The sequence below is a fragment of the Fusarium fujikuroi genome, chromosome FFUJ_chr03 (genome assembly GCF_900079805.1).
Source record: "Fusarium fujikuroi IMI 58289 draft genome, chromosome FFUJ_chr03".
NCBI lineage: Eukaryota > Fungi > Ascomycota > Sordariomycetes > Hypocreales > Nectriaceae > Fusarium > Fusarium fujikuroi.
In genome coordinates this window covers 242,655-259,795 of record NC_036624.1, presented here as the reverse complement: position 1 = coordinate 259,795, position 17,141 = coordinate 242,655, and the positions used below count along the sequence as shown (strand labels likewise).

At 48.5% G+C, this 17,141-nt stretch overlaps 7 protein-coding genes; 5 read left to right on the top strand and 2 right to left on the bottom strand.

Moving 5' to 3' along the window:
- Positions 1 to 630: 630 nt before the first annotated feature.
- FFUJ_02187 (uncharacterized protein) lies at positions 631 to 1,314 on the top strand (the record flags this gene model as incomplete). Its single annotated transcript, XM_023573888.1, has 1 exon — positions 631 to 1,314. The coding sequence occupies one exon, from the start codon at positions 631 to 633 to the stop codon at positions 1,312 to 1,314; it is 684 nt and encodes a 227-aa protein (XP_023427335.1).
- Positions 1,315 to 1,931: 617 nt separating this feature from the next.
- On the bottom strand, positions 1,932 to 2,864 carry FFUJ_02186 (uncharacterized protein; the record flags this gene model as incomplete). Its single annotated transcript, XM_023573887.1, has 1 exon — positions 1,932 to 2,864. One exon carries the CDS (start codon positions 2,862 to 2,864, stop codon positions 1,932 to 1,934), a length of 933 nt encoding a protein of 310 aa, XP_023427334.1.
- Positions 2,865 to 3,550: 686 nt separating this feature from the next.
- Positions 3,551 to 4,360, top strand: FFUJ_02185 (uncharacterized protein; the record flags this gene model as incomplete). Its single annotated transcript, XM_023573886.1, has 1 exon — positions 3,551 to 4,360. One exon carries the CDS (start codon positions 3,551 to 3,553, stop codon positions 4,358 to 4,360), a length of 810 nt encoding a protein of 269 aa, XP_023427333.1.
- Positions 4,361 to 5,063: 703 nt separating this feature from the next.
- FFUJ_02184 (related to heterokaryon incompatibility protein (het-6OR allele)) lies at positions 5,064 to 7,196 on the top strand (the record flags this gene model as incomplete). Its single annotated transcript, XM_023573885.1, has 1 exon — positions 5,064 to 7,196. The coding sequence occupies one exon, from the start codon at positions 5,064 to 5,066 to the stop codon at positions 7,194 to 7,196; it is 2,133 nt and encodes a 710-aa protein (XP_023427332.1).
- A 60-nt stretch (positions 7,197 to 7,256) lies between these two features.
- FFUJ_02183 (uncharacterized protein) lies at positions 7,257 to 8,951 on the bottom strand (the record flags this gene model as incomplete). XM_023573883.1 has 2 exons in its annotated part: positions 7,257 to 8,476; positions 8,567 to 8,951. 2 exons carry the CDS (start codon positions 8,949 to 8,951, stop codon positions 7,257 to 7,259), a joined length of 1,605 nt encoding a protein of 534 aa, XP_023427331.1.
- A 392-nt stretch (positions 8,952 to 9,343) lies between these two features.
- FFUJ_02182 (uncharacterized protein) lies at positions 9,344 to 13,620 on the top strand (the record flags this gene model as incomplete). XM_023573882.1 has 5 exons in its annotated part: positions 9,344 to 9,811; positions 9,871 to 10,496; positions 10,558 to 10,639; positions 10,731 to 10,810; positions 10,860 to 13,620. The coding sequence occupies 5 exons, from the start codon at positions 9,344 to 9,346 to the stop codon at positions 13,618 to 13,620; spliced, it is 4,017 nt and encodes a 1,338-aa protein (XP_023427330.1).
- Positions 13,621 to 14,416: 796 nt separating this feature from the next.
- On the top strand, positions 14,417 to 16,660 carry FFUJ_02181 (related to ceramidase; the record flags this gene model as incomplete). The annotated part of the gene is made up of 1 exon (XM_023573881.1): positions 14,417 to 16,660. One exon carries the CDS (start codon positions 14,417 to 14,419, stop codon positions 16,658 to 16,660), a length of 2,244 nt encoding a protein of 747 aa, XP_023427329.1.
- Positions 16,661 to 17,141: the final 481 nt, after the last annotated feature.

Here is a 17,141-nt window from a genome sequence, read left to right as displayed (position 1 = left end):
CTGCGAGACGCTCATGACCAACAGCCAATTGGAAGTCAAATAGCTGCATTTCATTTGGCAAATTATGCTACTAAAGTAAATACGTAATAATCGATGTCTGCGGCTGAAAATAGAAATAATAAACGGTCGGTAAATCTTCCCCGCCAGCCATTGGCATTTCCTTCAATACATTGCAAGGACTCATTTTCACAAAGTCTGATCCGCTTTCTCTCACAGCGAGTGTCGTTGGCATTGTAGGTGCACTAATACACGGCTCTAAGCGACTTTACGAATTTATCAATAGCCTTCAAGATGCACCAAAAGACATCGCCGCTATATCGACCGATTTGAGGGCCTTGTATGAGATCCTTGCCCATATCACGAATGTCCAGGATAGGTTATCCAGTCACCTCGCCCTCTGTGCCAGCTTAAAAGCACCTTTGGAGAATTGCTTGAACCTATTCGACGAGTTCACGGCCTTGCTACAAGGTTTCACTCAGACCTCAAGAGATGGGACCATCCAAGTTCGGATTTGGAAGCAAATGGCCTGGGCGTTGAAAGACAAGGAGATCCATCTTTTTCGGGATACGATTACGACATATAAAGTATCGTTGGATATGGCGCTGAGTGCTATGACCTTGTAAGTGCACCATGATATCCGTGGTCATCCTCTTTTCTGACATCTATGGCCTTAGTTCTACCATTGCGTCATTGAATGAACGTAGCAAAAGCATCGAAACACACTTTAAAGAGGAATTCAAAGACATAAAATCCAGGCTGCAGGCTTTGGATAATGATCGTATCGAGTTGGCTAGTGTGGTAGGGTGCAAAGGCTCCGAATGGTATGGGACAGAAGTCGATTTTGCAATGAAGCGTTTTCTCGAGTATACCGGGTCACTCTGTGACTCACCTCCAGCATCGTTTCCTGGATCACCAGTTCAACGTTCGTCCGAAGACTGCGATGAGCTTGATACACAACAAGCGTTACCAGATACATCAGTATCACGCCGAGTCAACGACAACAACAGCACAGTACCAATCACAGGAAAGAAGAATATGGGATTGTTTAGTGAAACAAACCCTCCCGCGCTTGGTATCTATTCATTCAACCCCGATTTACTAACGGTTGAAGGAAGGATGCCAAAGTGGATGGAAGATTTGATATCGGGACCGAAAGATACATTCATTGATTCAGAGTCTGAGAATCCTTCCAACACCGAAGCTCGTCTGACGACACCAGGTGCAACCATAAATCCGAGGCAGTGGGGGAGACCAATCATCAACGCACAATGCTTCTTATCCCAAATTCTGCCGCGAGGTCATGAATCACAATAAAAAGGCCCAAATACCTACAGTCTATGACGATTTGACGACACTCGGATTGAAAGGGATTCATAGCACAAGCGGATTAGACGCCGCCAGAGTGCTCTGGCTGGTTGCTACTCGGAAAGATCCCCAGTTAAAAATCGGCCATATCGATATGTCATGTTCCTTTGTCGTCTGCGACATCACTCTTGAAGACTGCCCCATAGTATTCGTCTCTGATAGCTTTCAAACTCTCACGGGATATAGTCGACGTGAAGCTCTTTGTAGGAACTGTCGGTTCCTACAATCGCCAGAGGGGGAAGTCTATAGAGGCTTCCCTAGGCACTTTGCAGACGGCGTAGCTGTGTACAGTCTTAAGAAAAATGTACACAAGAGGCGAGAAACCCAAATAAGCATTGTAAACTATCGTAACGGACGTCAACCATTCTTGAATCACCTTAGTATTATCCCCATACCCTGGGATAAGGACGAGATTCGGTATTACGTTGGCTTTCAGACAGACCTGGTCAAAATAGTTCCCAGAGGCCTATGGACATAATTATCAAGGAAATCTCAGCTTTCTTTGCTCGACTTATAATAGCTAGGACCACTATTACTATGGTAAGATAATAGACTACTATTTGTATTTACACTTCCTGTTTACCTAACATCTTGGATTCCAACTTTTCCATCCTCCTTAACCTCACCGCGTGACACAGGTTCCACATGAATACGTAACCCATGACCCCGGCCACCAGAACTACAACCACTGCGATCGGTCCAACAATAGCCAACACAGTAAAGCACATGGACGCGCTCTGGAATGCGTCACTCTCTTGCAGCATCGTCGTGGCCAGCCCGACCTGCATCGCGGCCAAGATAAGCGCAAAATAAACCGTTGCCACCGTGATGGGCGCCACCATCTGATTGAAGAAATGACGGTAACTAGAGTATGGGTTCAGATATCCATTGACGAATGCGTGTACACCACCAGTATGAGAACGGAATCGCCATATCCATTGGATCCGTGGGAGCCGAAGGTTGCCGTACTTAAAGCGTGGATTGACATCGAGATCTTGTGCTTCAAGATGGTCGGTGAAGGAAGAGACGAAGGCCGTCCAGCGTTCCCAGGTGATGGAGTCTGAAAGAATACCCTCTGCCTGCGCGATCTTCCAGTCGGACTTGTCCTGGATCAGCCATGTATATGACTGGACCATACCAGCAGCAATAGCCCATAAGCTGTCATCGCCGCCGCCCAGATATCGCTCCCAAAAGTCGAACGACAATAAATAGTCTGCGCAAGGCTTCACAAACAGCCGATAGTCATCCCAAAGCAGGTGAAGGTCTGCCTGCTCAGCACACACAATCTTCCGACCGTACACAAGATGTTGATGTAGCGGTCGTCCAGGCATCGGCTTCCCGACCATCCAGAGGTGGTTATGGATTTCATTCAGCCTAGACACGTCTAGATCAACTTGTAGATATTTTCCGACGCCATAGTCAAAACTGAGTCGATGGAGTTTCCCTTGGTTCGTGTAAACGGCAGGCAGGACAAGAGTACCTGGCTTGGAGTGTCCCATTTTTCTTGTGCCGTCGGGAATGTCAAAGAGTGATACGGATTGATCGAATGGAACTCGTCTGACCGTAGTCAGGGTGTGTTGTCGAGAGATTTCGTGCATTGCCTGTCGATGAAGGGTATTGTGTCTTCAGAGTTTCCTCAATAGTGGTTCGTTCGCGTTGATTGTAGGAAAAAAGGTGGCATAAGATTCCGAAGGACCTGTCAGTCACAAGACCAGAATGCAGCCGCTGATAGCTGACGTCATGATAGGCCTTGCTGTGAATGGTTGAGGCTGCTAAATTATGACTATTATTGGGGAGCAAGAGAAGCAGTTACTGAATCTCACTTATCGCACACCTAAACGACAAATCAAGCTTTTCATCATGGTGGTCATGACGAAGGAACATAACGTCACTGTGCAGTTCACAAGTCATTCCGACCACCTGATTAGTTGGCGTCATGCTAGAACAGGGGGGTTGATAAGCACTTCGGCTACAGAGTACCCAGAAGCGATCATATTGGCCGCTGATCTACCAGCTGTGCCGTAATGGCAGGTATAAGCATGCTAGGGCATCAATTATAAAGACGAATATGCAATGCACCTGTGATAAAATAATCGCCTAGGTGGATGGGCAGAGCGTATTCCCTTTTATGCCTGCAAGAATCTAGTCGAAAGATCCAGTTCGACAATCGGCATCTCTATCCATCATGACGGTTATCCATACACTCGAGGCCAAGGCCCTTGCAAAGGACGAAGCGCACAGGAAAAGACTCGAGGAAGAGGTCGAGCGACGCAAGGCACAGGAGCAGGACAGAAGCAGAGGCGAAAATGTGTGGTTCTCTCGTCGGATTAAAGACGGCCATTTATACCACTGGGCGTTATTCGTGTACGGCAAGAAATACGAGCTGAGGCTCCCGTCGCGACAAAAGTACAAAAGCCTGCCAAAAGGACATCTTGTCGGGTCTTTGGTACCGTCGATTGACTACGAGAGCAAAATTGCGCCATGGTCCATGCAAGACGAGATGATGCGGCTTCGACAAGAGAGCCTTGACAGCGAGGGCAAGCCGTATGCTCAAGACTACTATATCTGCCAGATCGGCTGGACCAAGATGTCGGAGAAGAGAGTTGACGAGGAATGCGAGGCCGCTCACAAATCGTTTGGCGTATACGTCCTCGGTTTCAACGACTGTCAGAGTTTCTTGCGGCAATTTGCAAAGCGTATCATCAAACAGCCCGAGGACTGCGCCCTCGACTTTCCATGGTTCGAAAAGAATATTCAAACGGCATATCATGAGTTACAGCTTATTGCCGCAGATGAAAACATCAAGGCATTTCAGTTTTACATGCGCACAGTCTTGTACGGCACTGCGGGCGCGACAGTCGTGGGGGCCGGATCGGCGTATGAGCATCAGTATCAATCGCAAGAGCCGATGACGAAAGCAAACGGCAGCAAAGAGGGCTCAAAGAAGGATGATGATGATGACGGGTGCTGCGATTGCGATGGCTGTGGTTGCTAAGGCAATTGTAATTGTTCTAGGTAAATTTACCAAGTATGGAGAAGAAGATATTACCGTGTTGCTATTGATGTCTTTAAGCATGTTCAATATTGCTGTCCGATAGCGGCCATAGGGAAGCGCATATCCCCTGGTTAGAATAAGTGTTCTGCCAAAAGAAAGAAGCGATGTTCGTTTTGTGTCGTTATAGACACCATCAGGCCCTCCTGCGTTGCGCCATTTCCGTCTCTGATTGGTCTGGCGTATATGGGGATACGCACGAAACGTAAAACATCATGCAATGTCAAAGGTTTTATTAGCTACTAAGGTAAAATTGCAACAGGCACAAACACAAGAACAAAGCAATAGAGATATTGAGCTCAATATAGGTATAAGTCTTCAATTATAATTGTTGTATCTATATGTATTATCCTTTACTATTTTGTTACCCCGCCTTATCAAGCTGGATATTTACCGCATTACTAAGAATTAGAAGTAATATCAGAGTCGGCAAACAGTCTTCGATGTCCTTCGATTAACCTGTCCTTTATTACATGTATCGAAATCAACAACTATGCGACTCTTGGATATTAGAACATGTACCGGACTGCCGGCCTTAGCAACACAGCACCATTTGCTACCCGTCCTTCGCGAGAGTACTAGAAATCAGCCGGTACATCATATAATGTCCGCAAATCGGGTACAAAACTCCAGCCGATTACTCTCCATGAAATCCTCCGGATATTGTCGTAGCCCTATCAATGAACAAGTATCCAAGGCGATTTATAGGAATCTTGACAACAGCCGTCAAGAAATTCGGCTGCTTAGTGTCCACCCTCCTATTGATCCCGGTGCCTCACTTAGTTGCACCCTCCTGCACGCAGAGCTGAGTCCAGATACTGCTTCAACTCGGCCAAGCTATGAAGCGCTGTCTTACGTCTGGGGGCATCCCGACCTTTCAGAGCCAATCTCCCTCAACAGTCATCCCTTTTGTATTACGCCCAGTCTGAAATATGCTTTGACCTCACTCCGGCAAAGGCATAAGGCTAGGGTCCTCTGGGTAGATGCAATATGCATCAACCAACTGAATGATAAGGAGCGCGGCGAGCAGGTAGGTCTGATGAGGCATTTCTACTCGAGTTGTGAGAGAGACATAGCGTGGCTAGACCCAATGGCTGCCATGAGGTTACAGGACAAGACCCCTTACACTCCACAGTCCATCGAAAAGGAAGAGCAGAGAGTAAAAGAAGGAATGGATTTCATGAAAAGGTTCAATCGAAATGGTCAAAGGCTCAAAGCTACTCAAGATTTATATCGGATAATAGGGAACCCTACTTTTACAAAGGTACAGAAAGCACTGGTAGCGCTATTTGGAAGCCCAACTCTGTGGAGTCGCCTCTGGGTAATGCAGGAACTTTCACTAGCACCGCGGGTAACTATGATCTGTGGTAGAGCTGAACTCGAATGGTCTTGCTTGACCGACTTTCTCAAAGATGAACCTTATATCGGTGCGTTCCATACAGACTATCCGACTCATTCGATGTCCTACTATAGGAGCTTCAGCAAGGTCTTCCTTCCAGCAAAGCGGATCGAAGATCAGCGTCGGATATTGAGTCAACGTGGCAAGATTACCTCAGACTTCCTCGATGTCCTGACGCGTTTTAGGGCCAAGGAATCTACAGATCCGAGGGATAAGATCTACGGACTCCTTGGACTAGTAGCACCAGACCCTGGTATTGAGGTCAATTACACCCAGCCGTTGGTGGATGTGTATAAGAGAACGACTCTGTCACTCATAAACTATTCTGGGAATCTCGATATCATCTGCCAAAATCCTTTTGAACTCTGGGGAGGTCCTAGGGCGCTTGAACATTTTAGCGTGGGAGATCTCCCTTCCTGGGCTGCTGAGTTTGACGCAAAACCCGAAACTTGTGTGCCAGTTCTTTTTGCACAGCGCGATATATTCGCTGCTGGAAGTAAGCACTGCACGACTCCTTGCCGGGTTCTGGGGCACGGTGAAAATATGCTAGCTTTGAGAGGCGTGAAGCTAGGGAATGTCGGACCGATCCTCCAGAGACGTGTTATTATTTCTCCCGGCCTAGGAAAGCAGGAACTTACTGAAAGTCACTTCAAAAAAGGGGGTTGGAACCGATTTATTAGAAGTGAAGAAAGGGAAGCAGGATTCTTAATGGAGGTGTATTTGGGCAAGGAGGCCGTACGAAACCCCGACAGTAGGCTCTATGAGCCGAAGTTTGGTGGCAGTAGGAGTGAGGAAATTCTTTCGGAGCCGGAGATCCAATTCTCCTCAGTAAGACCTCATGGTCCGCACGAGTCTATGTGCGAAACAGCCTTTTGCGCATTTTTGCGGACCCTTTTCAGGGACTGTACGCATCCGCCCCGGATACGCCGCCTACGGGACTCAGAAATTGCCTCTCTTCAAGTGCACAATCGCGACTATACCAGTCAAGGGTTCATCGGCGGTTTGAAGAACTATAAGGTCCGTGACAACTGGCGACTTTCCAGATATGCGTTTAGTCATGATCCCGAGGCTGAAGATAAGATGCAGTTAGCATATGTTGGCTACGCGCCGTACAACAGGGATCTCATGTTCACAATGACAGATAATGGAGTGTTTCTGCTGGTGCGACCGCATGTGCAGCAAGGCGATATTGTGGTGGTTCTGGATGGCGCCAAAGTCCCAATGATTCTAAGGAAGGCTGAGTTGAATCGGCAAGGCGGGGATGACATAGCGGTTTATAGGATTGTGTGTTCAGCCTATGCGCATGGTTTCATGGATGGCGAGGCAGGGGAGATGGTTGATCAGGGGAGGTTAGAAAAGCAGGATATCTTCATTGTCTAAGTAGTAGTTGCCGTTTTTGTTTGGAATCCTGGTATAACGACTTGACTTCGAGTTCAAATGTTATACTCTAGAAAGTGGGACAACAACATGGTCATTGAACGCCAAAGCTGGATGCCAGTCCTCTTGGTCTTTGCTAACTCTCGCTCCACTCTTGAGACACCAGCTCACAACATTGGCATACGCAGTACCAACTCTGAAAGCAAACTGTGTGTCTGCAACATGAACTGCCCATTTCTGTACATTCTTGGCCTCTTCTTTGCCAAAGATATCCCCCTTGGCGTAAGGACAGACATCCTTTAGTGGCTGCCAGAACGCAATCTCTATCAGCACGAGGCCGAACGAATAAATGTCATATTGCGTCTTGTATCTCATTGCCTCGCTACCGATATAATCAGGATGTCGGTAGATGCTCCTTTCGACTTGTGCCGGCGCCTTGGCGGCATCAACGTTTGACTCTTCGGTGTCCTGACGAGAAAATTCGAAACCGACAACAGAAGGACGAAGTATATCAGTGTAAGGACCAAAGTACACGATACTGTGGCTGCTAATAGCCTTGTGAACCCAGCCACTGCTAAAAAGCTCTGAGTATGCTGATGCAAGCGAGAAGGCGAGTTTCATCCGAACTTCGAGGGGAGCCAGATGGAAAGATTGACGCCCCAACCGCTCGTGAAGCGTCATGACACGAAGGTTAGGATTCATTGATATGAAAGAGGGCATCTCATACACGATCCACCAACATTTACTGATTTCATCTTCTGCGAAACCAATGGCTTTCAAGATGCAGTCACTTCTGCCTGGACGGAGCATCGCAACAAGTCGGCCAAGCCGCATTTGGAGTTTAGAGCGGTTGGCCATGGACCGTTCATCATCCCACGACTTCTTTTCAAAGACAACCAGCTCACCAGTAGTTTTACTTGTTGTGATAAATCTGTCCTTGTCCCGGATTCCCGGACGCATAGAGAAAGCACTTATGTCTAGCTGTGGGTTGCCTCGGAGGAAGTTTGTCGTACTCGGAGCTGCAGCGACTGACTTTCTGTCCACCAGCCCTCGGAGTGATGATTCCATCGCCGGACTTCCTTCGAGGGCATTTCGTAGGAGGGAAACAGTGTGCTCGTCGTCGGCCTTTCCGACGATTATTATGTTCACTCTTGTCCAGTCTTGTTTGTACTGAAGGCTCTGCCGCTCTGGTAACAGTTGGTTTAGTTTGTTGGTGTACCTTTCCAGCTCGGCCACGCACTCGCGGAACTTGGACTTGTTCCCTAATGCCCATCGTAGACGAGCTGGTAGGTTAACCTTGAAGGTCCCGACCGGGAAAAACGCCTTCTGTTCCTTCGAGATCAGAGACGGGGCCCCATCTTCAACCTATTTACCAGAAAGTGCTAGGCCCTGCTTATGTAGCTCTTCATTCCACTTGTACGCTAGTTCCTTTTGCCTGTGACCTACATCCTCCACAGACGTAGACACGATACCAAACTTTGCCTGTAACTTATTCAAGTCCTGGAAAAGTGCACTTATGCAGTCAAGTGCGTTTCGTATCTCCGGGAAGATCGGATGTAGAGCCTCGATGAGTCTGCCTTGCTCCAACCCCGCACTTCGACCCCAGCACTGCAGACGGAACTGCTCGAGCTTCAGCTGCACAAACAACTCCTCGCAGTCTTTGGGAAAGTGTATCGCTGTGAGGACTAGGTCTACAGCTCGTTTGGCGCCTTCATATGTGATTTGCGTGAGAGCGATGATTGACCCTGGATCAAGCATTGTACTGGGCTGCTGGGTCGTGGCTGGGCTAGTGGTGTGAGCTAGCTAGGATAGAGATTGGCCGGCTGGATTCTGGTTCTTGAGCCGCTAGATCCGATGTGTTTGATGTTTATTTGATTGATATCAAGTCATATGAGGCAATTTTGATCAAGGCATAACCAGTGCAGCCTGAAATCGAACTCTTACGTGGCAGATGCATCGAGAGGGCCTAGAACTGAATGGGCTGGGCTGAGCTGAACTTGGGTGGCTTAGGGTAGCCAATCACAATCACAACATCAGCGTTATCATACTATGCAGGCGCAGCGTCCGAGACATCACAGAGCCAAGGCAGATTTCATTCTCAACTTCGTTCTTTTCGCATGCTGAGTCCTTCATCACGTCAACCACTCAAAATGGAGACAATTATTGACCCTTTCAGCCAGATTTTATGGCAGGCTCCCTCAACGCTACCGGCAAGCAGTGTACAGCTCCAATCTGTCGAGCAACAAATCAAGGAACAGCTCACTCGAAATGAAAACAGATTCCCAACTTTCCTGGCCCATGTCTCATCCCTGGAAAAAAAGGGACGCAACACAGAAACTGTTTTTATCGATCAGTACATCAAAGGCTTCACCGAGCGCTCATTCATCGACCGCGGGGCAACATTCTCAGTAGAACGGGCCAAAGCGATCCCAAACCCTCAAGCGATCAGCTCTGCACCTGCAATTATCCGCCAAAACCGAGTCGTGGCCTTGAAAACTGTTCGAATCCAGTCTCAATCTGATGATCTACCAAAGCAGGCTGGGATCATGTACTGCTCGAAATTCGCGCTCTTCTTCACGAGACCCTTCGGTACCACCCTAACATCGTTCGTCTCGTCGGTTTGTGCTGGGGACCCAACGGCGCATCCGGAAGCGTCTATCCTCAACTTGTCATTGAGCATGCAGAGCACGGAACCTTAGAGGATCTGCAGAGTAATTCAAAATCTCCACTTTCGTTCGCTGTCAAGCAAAAGCTGCTATACGATGCGGGGAAAGGTCTCTCGATTATTCACGCCTGCAGCATTATCCACAGCGACATCAAGCGTCAGAACGTACTGATATTCGCAGATAAATCCAGCAATGGGGCTTATATAGCTAAATTGGCTGATTTTGGAGGCGCTGTCTATGGTTCTGAGAAGCATGACTCTTATCGCTTCATCTGCAAGACACCGAGATACGCGGCACCGGAAACCGACGGCATAGTCACGGCAGAGGCCGCAAAGCTATGCGACGTCTACTCTTTTGGTTTACTTGTCTGCGAAATATTTGCAGATGGCGATTTGGCGAACCTCCATTATGAGTTTAGTCCTCGACGAGAACCTTCGGGTTCGGTAACGCTAGCTCAATTAAAGCGGTCGGGACGACTTCTACACAGAGCGACATCAATGATCCAAGACTACTTTGATATGCGTGAGATCAACCAGGATTGTACGGAGATGGTTCTATATGTCCTTGAACAGACGATCCAAAAGAATCTGGCAGATAGGTCTTTGGCCAAGGCACAGGCTGCTCTGAGAGGTATCCCGTATGTGAAAACTCCCCCAGATATACCATAGTGCAACTCGACTGATCTCTTACTACCCTAGTCTTTCGGCAATTGATGACTACTTGAACAACGTCGACCAAATGAATCGCAAGTGGAAGGAAGTTGAAGACAATGAACTTCCGGTGAGTGACCTCCTCCCCTCAAACAGTTCCCCTTCGGATCCTCCACCATGAGGCGGAGAATCTTCCACATTCCGGGCTGACATCCCCACAGGGAAAGCATGGAATAAGTGCAGATGGCGCTGGCCTATTTTTAGGCACTGTTGGAGCTACTTATGATCCTCAGAACAACACGTAAGATATGCTAAAAAAGCACGTTTATTTATGCTAACACTTGTTGCAGCCCCGGCTTTCGGCCCATCGTCAAAGCTCCAGTAAACCCAGGCTTCGTCTTTGAGCCTGAGAAGCTGAAGAACATCCTGTCATGGCAACAGCAGGAACATATCATCGAAGCACTTCAAGCCATCTCGGACTCTGGTGACCAAAGTCGTGATGTGGAGCTCCATAAACTCTTTGCAGCCTGGTTTCTCTTTCGATGCCACATCGCCGAGTTCGGCACTTCCCTCGACCCCGAGAAAGCTTGTGCTGCACTTCGAAGAGCGGCAAGTGACGCAGTGACCGGATCTGATGATTCAAGCGGGTTCGAGTATCTCGCAGCGTCGTGCGTATGGCGCGTGAGCCAAGCCCTGGGGCAAACACCACCTGAGCTGTTAGCCGTCTTCCCGTCTAGTCTGCAGTGGGCTACTCTTCGTGGAGGATGGCAGGTCGGCCAAGATCTCGAGGATGCTTTGCCGCTGCTGAGTGATGAGCAGAGACAGAAGGCAACTGAAACATACCAGAACGCAAGGAGGCTTGCGAATTACTTCAGTGGTGTTCCTGGTTCACTTGCATTCTTGCCTCGACACTTGAGGAAAGAATTTTCGGTCGATAATGTGGAACAACTTCAGCGAGAACTGAAAGAGGAGCTTGGAGGAGCGTATGAGCAGTCACTGAGGAGCTCACCTGTAATGAGTGAGAATGTTCAGCAAGTGACTCATTTCGACAGAATCTTTGTCAACAGCCGTGGACACGGAATTCTGCACATGGCAGCAGCCCGCGGACAAGCCAAGACAATCGACCATCTTATCAACACGTTCAAGCTAAACATCGACCTCCCGAATCAAGATTGTGAAGAAACGCCGTTAGTCTGTGCTTGTCGGAATGCTCACCTGGACGCTTCTCTAGCGCTCCTTCGCCACGGCGCGGATCCAAAAGGTCATCCTCTGGGACAAGACACCCCTATCTACTGGCTCTGGAGATTTGAGAAAGACGAGATGATGCCAATGGCGAGAGGCCTGCTGAACGCGGGAGGCCTGATCGATGCTGCGTCGGGTGGTATGAGAGCCGAGGTCCTCAAAGCGCATGCCGACTGGGAGGGAACTATGTCTATCCAAACGACGCCTCTCGAGCGATGTGTTCTCTTCCAGAATATTCATGCTGCGCAAGTCCTCATCGCACTTGGAGCTGACCCCATGGTTCAAGTTGACGGAAAGTCACCCATCCAGCTTGCCGCCATGCTGGCATTACCAAATTTCCTTCGACTATTCTTATATCAAGATCATGATGAATCCAGAATTTCAGGATTGTTTAATGGTTTTGACGATCTCACTCTTTTGAAGGCGACTCAGGAGAAAAAGGCGGGCAATCGAGATACGTTTTCCTTGCTCAGCCGTCTCATCAGAAACGGCCCGAGATATCGTTCCGATGTCGAAGAAACGCTTGCTATTTTTAAGGAGCAGAGAGAATTACTGAGTACAACTTCCTCCACCAGAGAACAGTCGGGAGAAGCCTTGTGCATGCAGATTCGACTTGGGAATCGTGATATCGTGGAAGCATTACTAAAAATGGGCCATAATCCCTCTGGCTCGCCTGACAATCGACCCATGCGCGAAGGGATATTGCTCAATGACGAGAGGGTGTTTCGACTGTTGAGAGACTACGGCTGTGAGATCGAAAGTTATTCCGAGTGTCCACGGACTCTACTCCATGACCTGGCTGCGAGACCGGCTTCTTCCCCCCCTGGGATAGTCATAGCGGAAGAGCTCATAGCGTCCGGGGTTTCCGTTACGGATCATCCAGCAGGGACTAGACCGCCTGTTGTTGAAGCTATCTTACATGGATACCTTGACCTAGCAAATCTTCTGATTCAGCATGGAGCGCAAATTGGCAGCCCTTATCAATTAGGGCCCGACCCTCCAAGGATCTCCATCTTCAAGGAGCTCCTTGAGCAAAGAACGGAGACATCGCTGTCCATTCTACGATATCTCCTAAAACCAAATCATATATCATCTGATTCAAGGGCTTTGCTACATCACAATGAGCAGTTTGACTTTATTGTCGATCACATCGGTGACCCTGCCGAACAACAAAGCGCATGGACTATCCTGGCTTCTTCACCACCGGCCCGCAAGAACGTAGTTGAAGCAGAGATCTACACGGCGCAAGTCCAATGCATGCTGTCCGAGAACTCACCCTTTGCAGCCAGAGAGTGCATAAACTTTGATCATCCAAAAATGGGCACCGCCTTGTGCCGAGCCGCTTTGTTCCAAAATCATTTCCTTGTCGGAAAGTTACTCCGTAGCGGCGCTGATCCCAATATCAGATTCCGTCAAGACTTTGGACCAGCACAGCGATACTTTGGCGGTGGAACACCAATTAATCTCGCGCTGGGCTGCTATGAAGTAGCTATCGAAGGCTGGAGCGAGACAGTTCCAGATACTATGCTGGAGGACATGCGAAGTGTGATAAATGAATTGGAGTCTATTCCGGACTATCCGGAGGAAGCGCTTACTCGGGGAGAGACACTCAAGAAGCGGCATGAAGACACATTACAGATGCGAGATGACGGATGGGCAATGCAATCGCAGATGGCTAATATGAGCCTTGAGCAAAGGCCAATTGACCTATCAAACATGAGCGCGGTACAGGCGCCAGACCTGGAGGAGAGCCAGCGCGAGATGTTCCAGGCTACAGAGACGATTATTCGGTGGATGTTTGACTCACAGCGGTACGGGACAATTGGACGAGCAGAAATGGCCAGGATAGCAGAAGGCGAGAATGCATAGTCTACGGATACCGCAGAGATAATTCCTAGATTAGATCGGCATGCATGGGCTGCTATCGACCTATTCCTGATAAGAAACCTCGCGTGACGTATCGTAGCACTCACACACCATCTCAACAAAAGATCCAGCTTCCTATCTTGACCACGTTCGTAAAGTCTTGAGACCTGCAATAAGATTTTTTGGTCATCGCGGAAGGGTTTGAGGTAGAAGTTTATATTAAAGAAAAACTATATATTATGTTCTTATGACTAATGTTGTCACCCGGAAGCTTAATCTTGTAGGCGGTAATTGACTACCTACAAACTATTTTGACCAATTCAAAGTAATTCGGTACTTCAAGATGCGGGGATGTCTCGCGTGCCTTGTTTCTCGCACTGATGGCTGCCACGTGAATTGCTTCTGCCGGGCCATCTCCTTAAAACAGAACCTGCACTGCAACCCACAAGCGATCGGTTAAATGGCTGATATCTCGAATCGGTAGGATTTCCGTATGCGAGATACCGTCAGAGGGTCAGAGATGCATATTCTTGGCTCTTTTGGGTAATTGCCTCGGTTCTGGTATATATAACGGTCTGTAAGTAATTGAAAAGGCTGGAGTTTACTTGATTTTGTGAATGTGATAGCTGAAAGGTATGCGACTGAATTGAGTAGACGGCTTGGGAAGCCACTTATCGCATCACTTTAAGCCACCACCGAATGATGAGTAAATACTATAAATACCTCGGGACATCGCACATTTGTTGAACATGATTTGCAGAGCCAAAACATTCGTTGACCCAATTATATCGTGGTCATGATGTTCACCGCAACTTATCGCAATCTCTCTTATGTGCTCCTGTTATACCTGAGCTTCACCACCTTCCTATTCCAGACAGCATCATGTCTCGCCGTCCCCTCGTCTGAAGACTCTCCCAACGATAACGCCAAGCGAGCTGATGACTCTGGCGATGTTTACCTGCTCGGTGTCGGCAAAGCTGACGTGACTGGTCCTGTCGTCGAGCTTAATCTCATGGGCTATGCCGACCTCGGGCAGGTAGGAACAGGCTTGCGCCAACGTCTATACTCCCGGGCTTTCATCGTGGGCAATCCAGATGTACCCAAAGAGCGATTTGTGTACTTCGTATTGGATACTCAGTCTGGTGACACTGCTGTTCGCAGAGGTATCCTTGAGGGCATCGCGGCTCTGGGATCGGAGTATTCCGTCTATACGTCGGACAATGTCGCTGTCACCGGAACGCATTCGCACGCTGGACCAGCAGGTTGGAACAACTATCTCATGCCTCAGATCTCCGCTCTCGGATTCAATCAGCAAGCGTATCAGGCCATCGTTGACGGCGCTGTTCTTTCGGTCAAGCGGGCGCATGAAAGTCTTGTCAAGGGCCGTCTTAGCGTAGGCAAGATTCGCATCGAAGACGTCAACATCAATCGAAGTCTGTATGCCTATCAGGCTAATCCAAAATCGGAGCGGGACAAGTACCAGGATGAGGTCGACAAGGAACTGACCATGCTCAAGTTCACTCGCGACTCAGACAGCAAAGTGACTGGGGTGCTCACGTGGTTCTCGGTACATGGCACGAGTCTTTACATGAATAACACTCTTGTTGCTGGTGATAACAAGGGTGTCAGTGCCTATCTGCTGGAGCAAGCTGTTCGTGGAACCAATGGAGCTACCGATGACTTCGTGGCTGGCTTCTCCCAAGCTGCTGTCGCTGACACTACGCCAAATGTCGAAGGGGCTTGGTGTGAAGATGGCTCAGGACAGCAGTGCGACTTTAAGGATGCGACTTGCAATGGCAAGATCGACACTTGTCATGGTCGAGGTCCTTTCTGGGGACTCAATGACGGAGGCACCAAGTCATGCTGGGAGATTGGTCGTCGAGTCTTTAAGCAGGCCGACAAGCTATATGGTCAGATGCAAGGTGGAGCCGGTGTTCCAGTTACGGGAAAGAGTGTTCTTGGGTACCACTCATTCAAAAACTTCTCAGACTTTACCTTTCAACTTCCTAATGGCACGTCGGCAAAGACATGTGCAGCAGCCTTTGGATACTCCTTCGCCGCTGGAACTACCGACGGTCCGGGATATTTCGACTTCAAGCAGGGTGACTCAGGTGAACCTGATGCCAGTCCTTTCTGGGCTCTTGTATCCAAGTTCTTGCGCGATCCTACCAAGGAGCAGGTCGCATGTCAGTCACCGAAGCCGATTCTCATCGACGCTGGTGAGATTACACTACCTTATGCTTGGGCTCCCAATATCGTCGATATCCAAATGCTACGGGTCGGTAACTTCTTCATCATCGTCTCAGCACCTGAGCTGACGACCATGTCTTCACGACGTTGGCGCAAGAGCATCAGTGATGAGATCAAGGATAGAGGTGGTGTTGGAATTGATCCCATCGTTGTCGCTGGTGGACCTGGCAACACTTACGCTCATTACTGTACTACACCCGAAGAATATGATATGCAGCGCTACGAAGGTGGCTCAACTGTCCATGGCAGACATAGTCTGGACGCTTACATCAACCTTACTACGAGCTATCTCGGATACCTATTACAGGAAAAGGGCGCCTCAAAGCCACCGACTGGTCCAGCTGCACCTGATAACCGAAAGAACTCAATTTCTCTCACCACAGGCGTCGTTTACGATAACCCCAAGATTGGCACCAAGTTTGGTGATATCATCAACGACGTGAGCAAATCAAAGTTTGCAGTCGGAGATACTATCAGCGCCACATTCGTGGGAGCCAATCCACGAAACAATCTTCACTTGGAGGATACTTATGCAGCAGTTGAGAAGAAGGACGGATCCAAGTGGGTTCAGGTTCGGACTGACGAGGACTGGGATCTTGTCTTTGAGTGGAAAAGACTTGATGGGTTGCTTGGGTCGAGTGAGGTTTCTATCACTTGGGAGACTGGATGGCAGGATGCGAAGGACGTTGGTTCTGGCACGTATCGGCTGAGCTATTATGGAGATAGCAAGACTCCTATCACAGGCAAGATTAATGCGTTTACAGGTAGGAGTACTGAGTTTACTATTTCTTAAAGATCTTAGGATAAACTTTAGCCACATTAACCACAAAATACGTTACTGTTTGGCAAGTAAATTTGGATTAAGCATCCGATGCCTTTGCTAGGGCTTAGATTCCGATTGAACTGCATATCGATTGTATGGATGGACCCAGCAATTTACTCTGTTTCAACTTTATCGGTCACCGAATGGATTATACCTAAACATGGAAGACTGTTTTATTTTTCTCGTCTATCAGATATTTATCCCTCTTGTAATCGAGGCGGCTGATGTATAATGACTCGGAAGCCAAGATGAGGGGCAACATCATATCAGGCCACTGACCCATGCAGTAGCCACGCACGCATCTGCATGTTGGCTACTGTAAATCTACGGGAGCCAGTGATATTGATCATTCTTTCTTCGCTTAACAGAGAATATGGATTCTTTCTACGCAACCATCAGAAATTTCAACACGCACAATTCTCCATCTTCATTTATCCCGCATCGAGCGGTT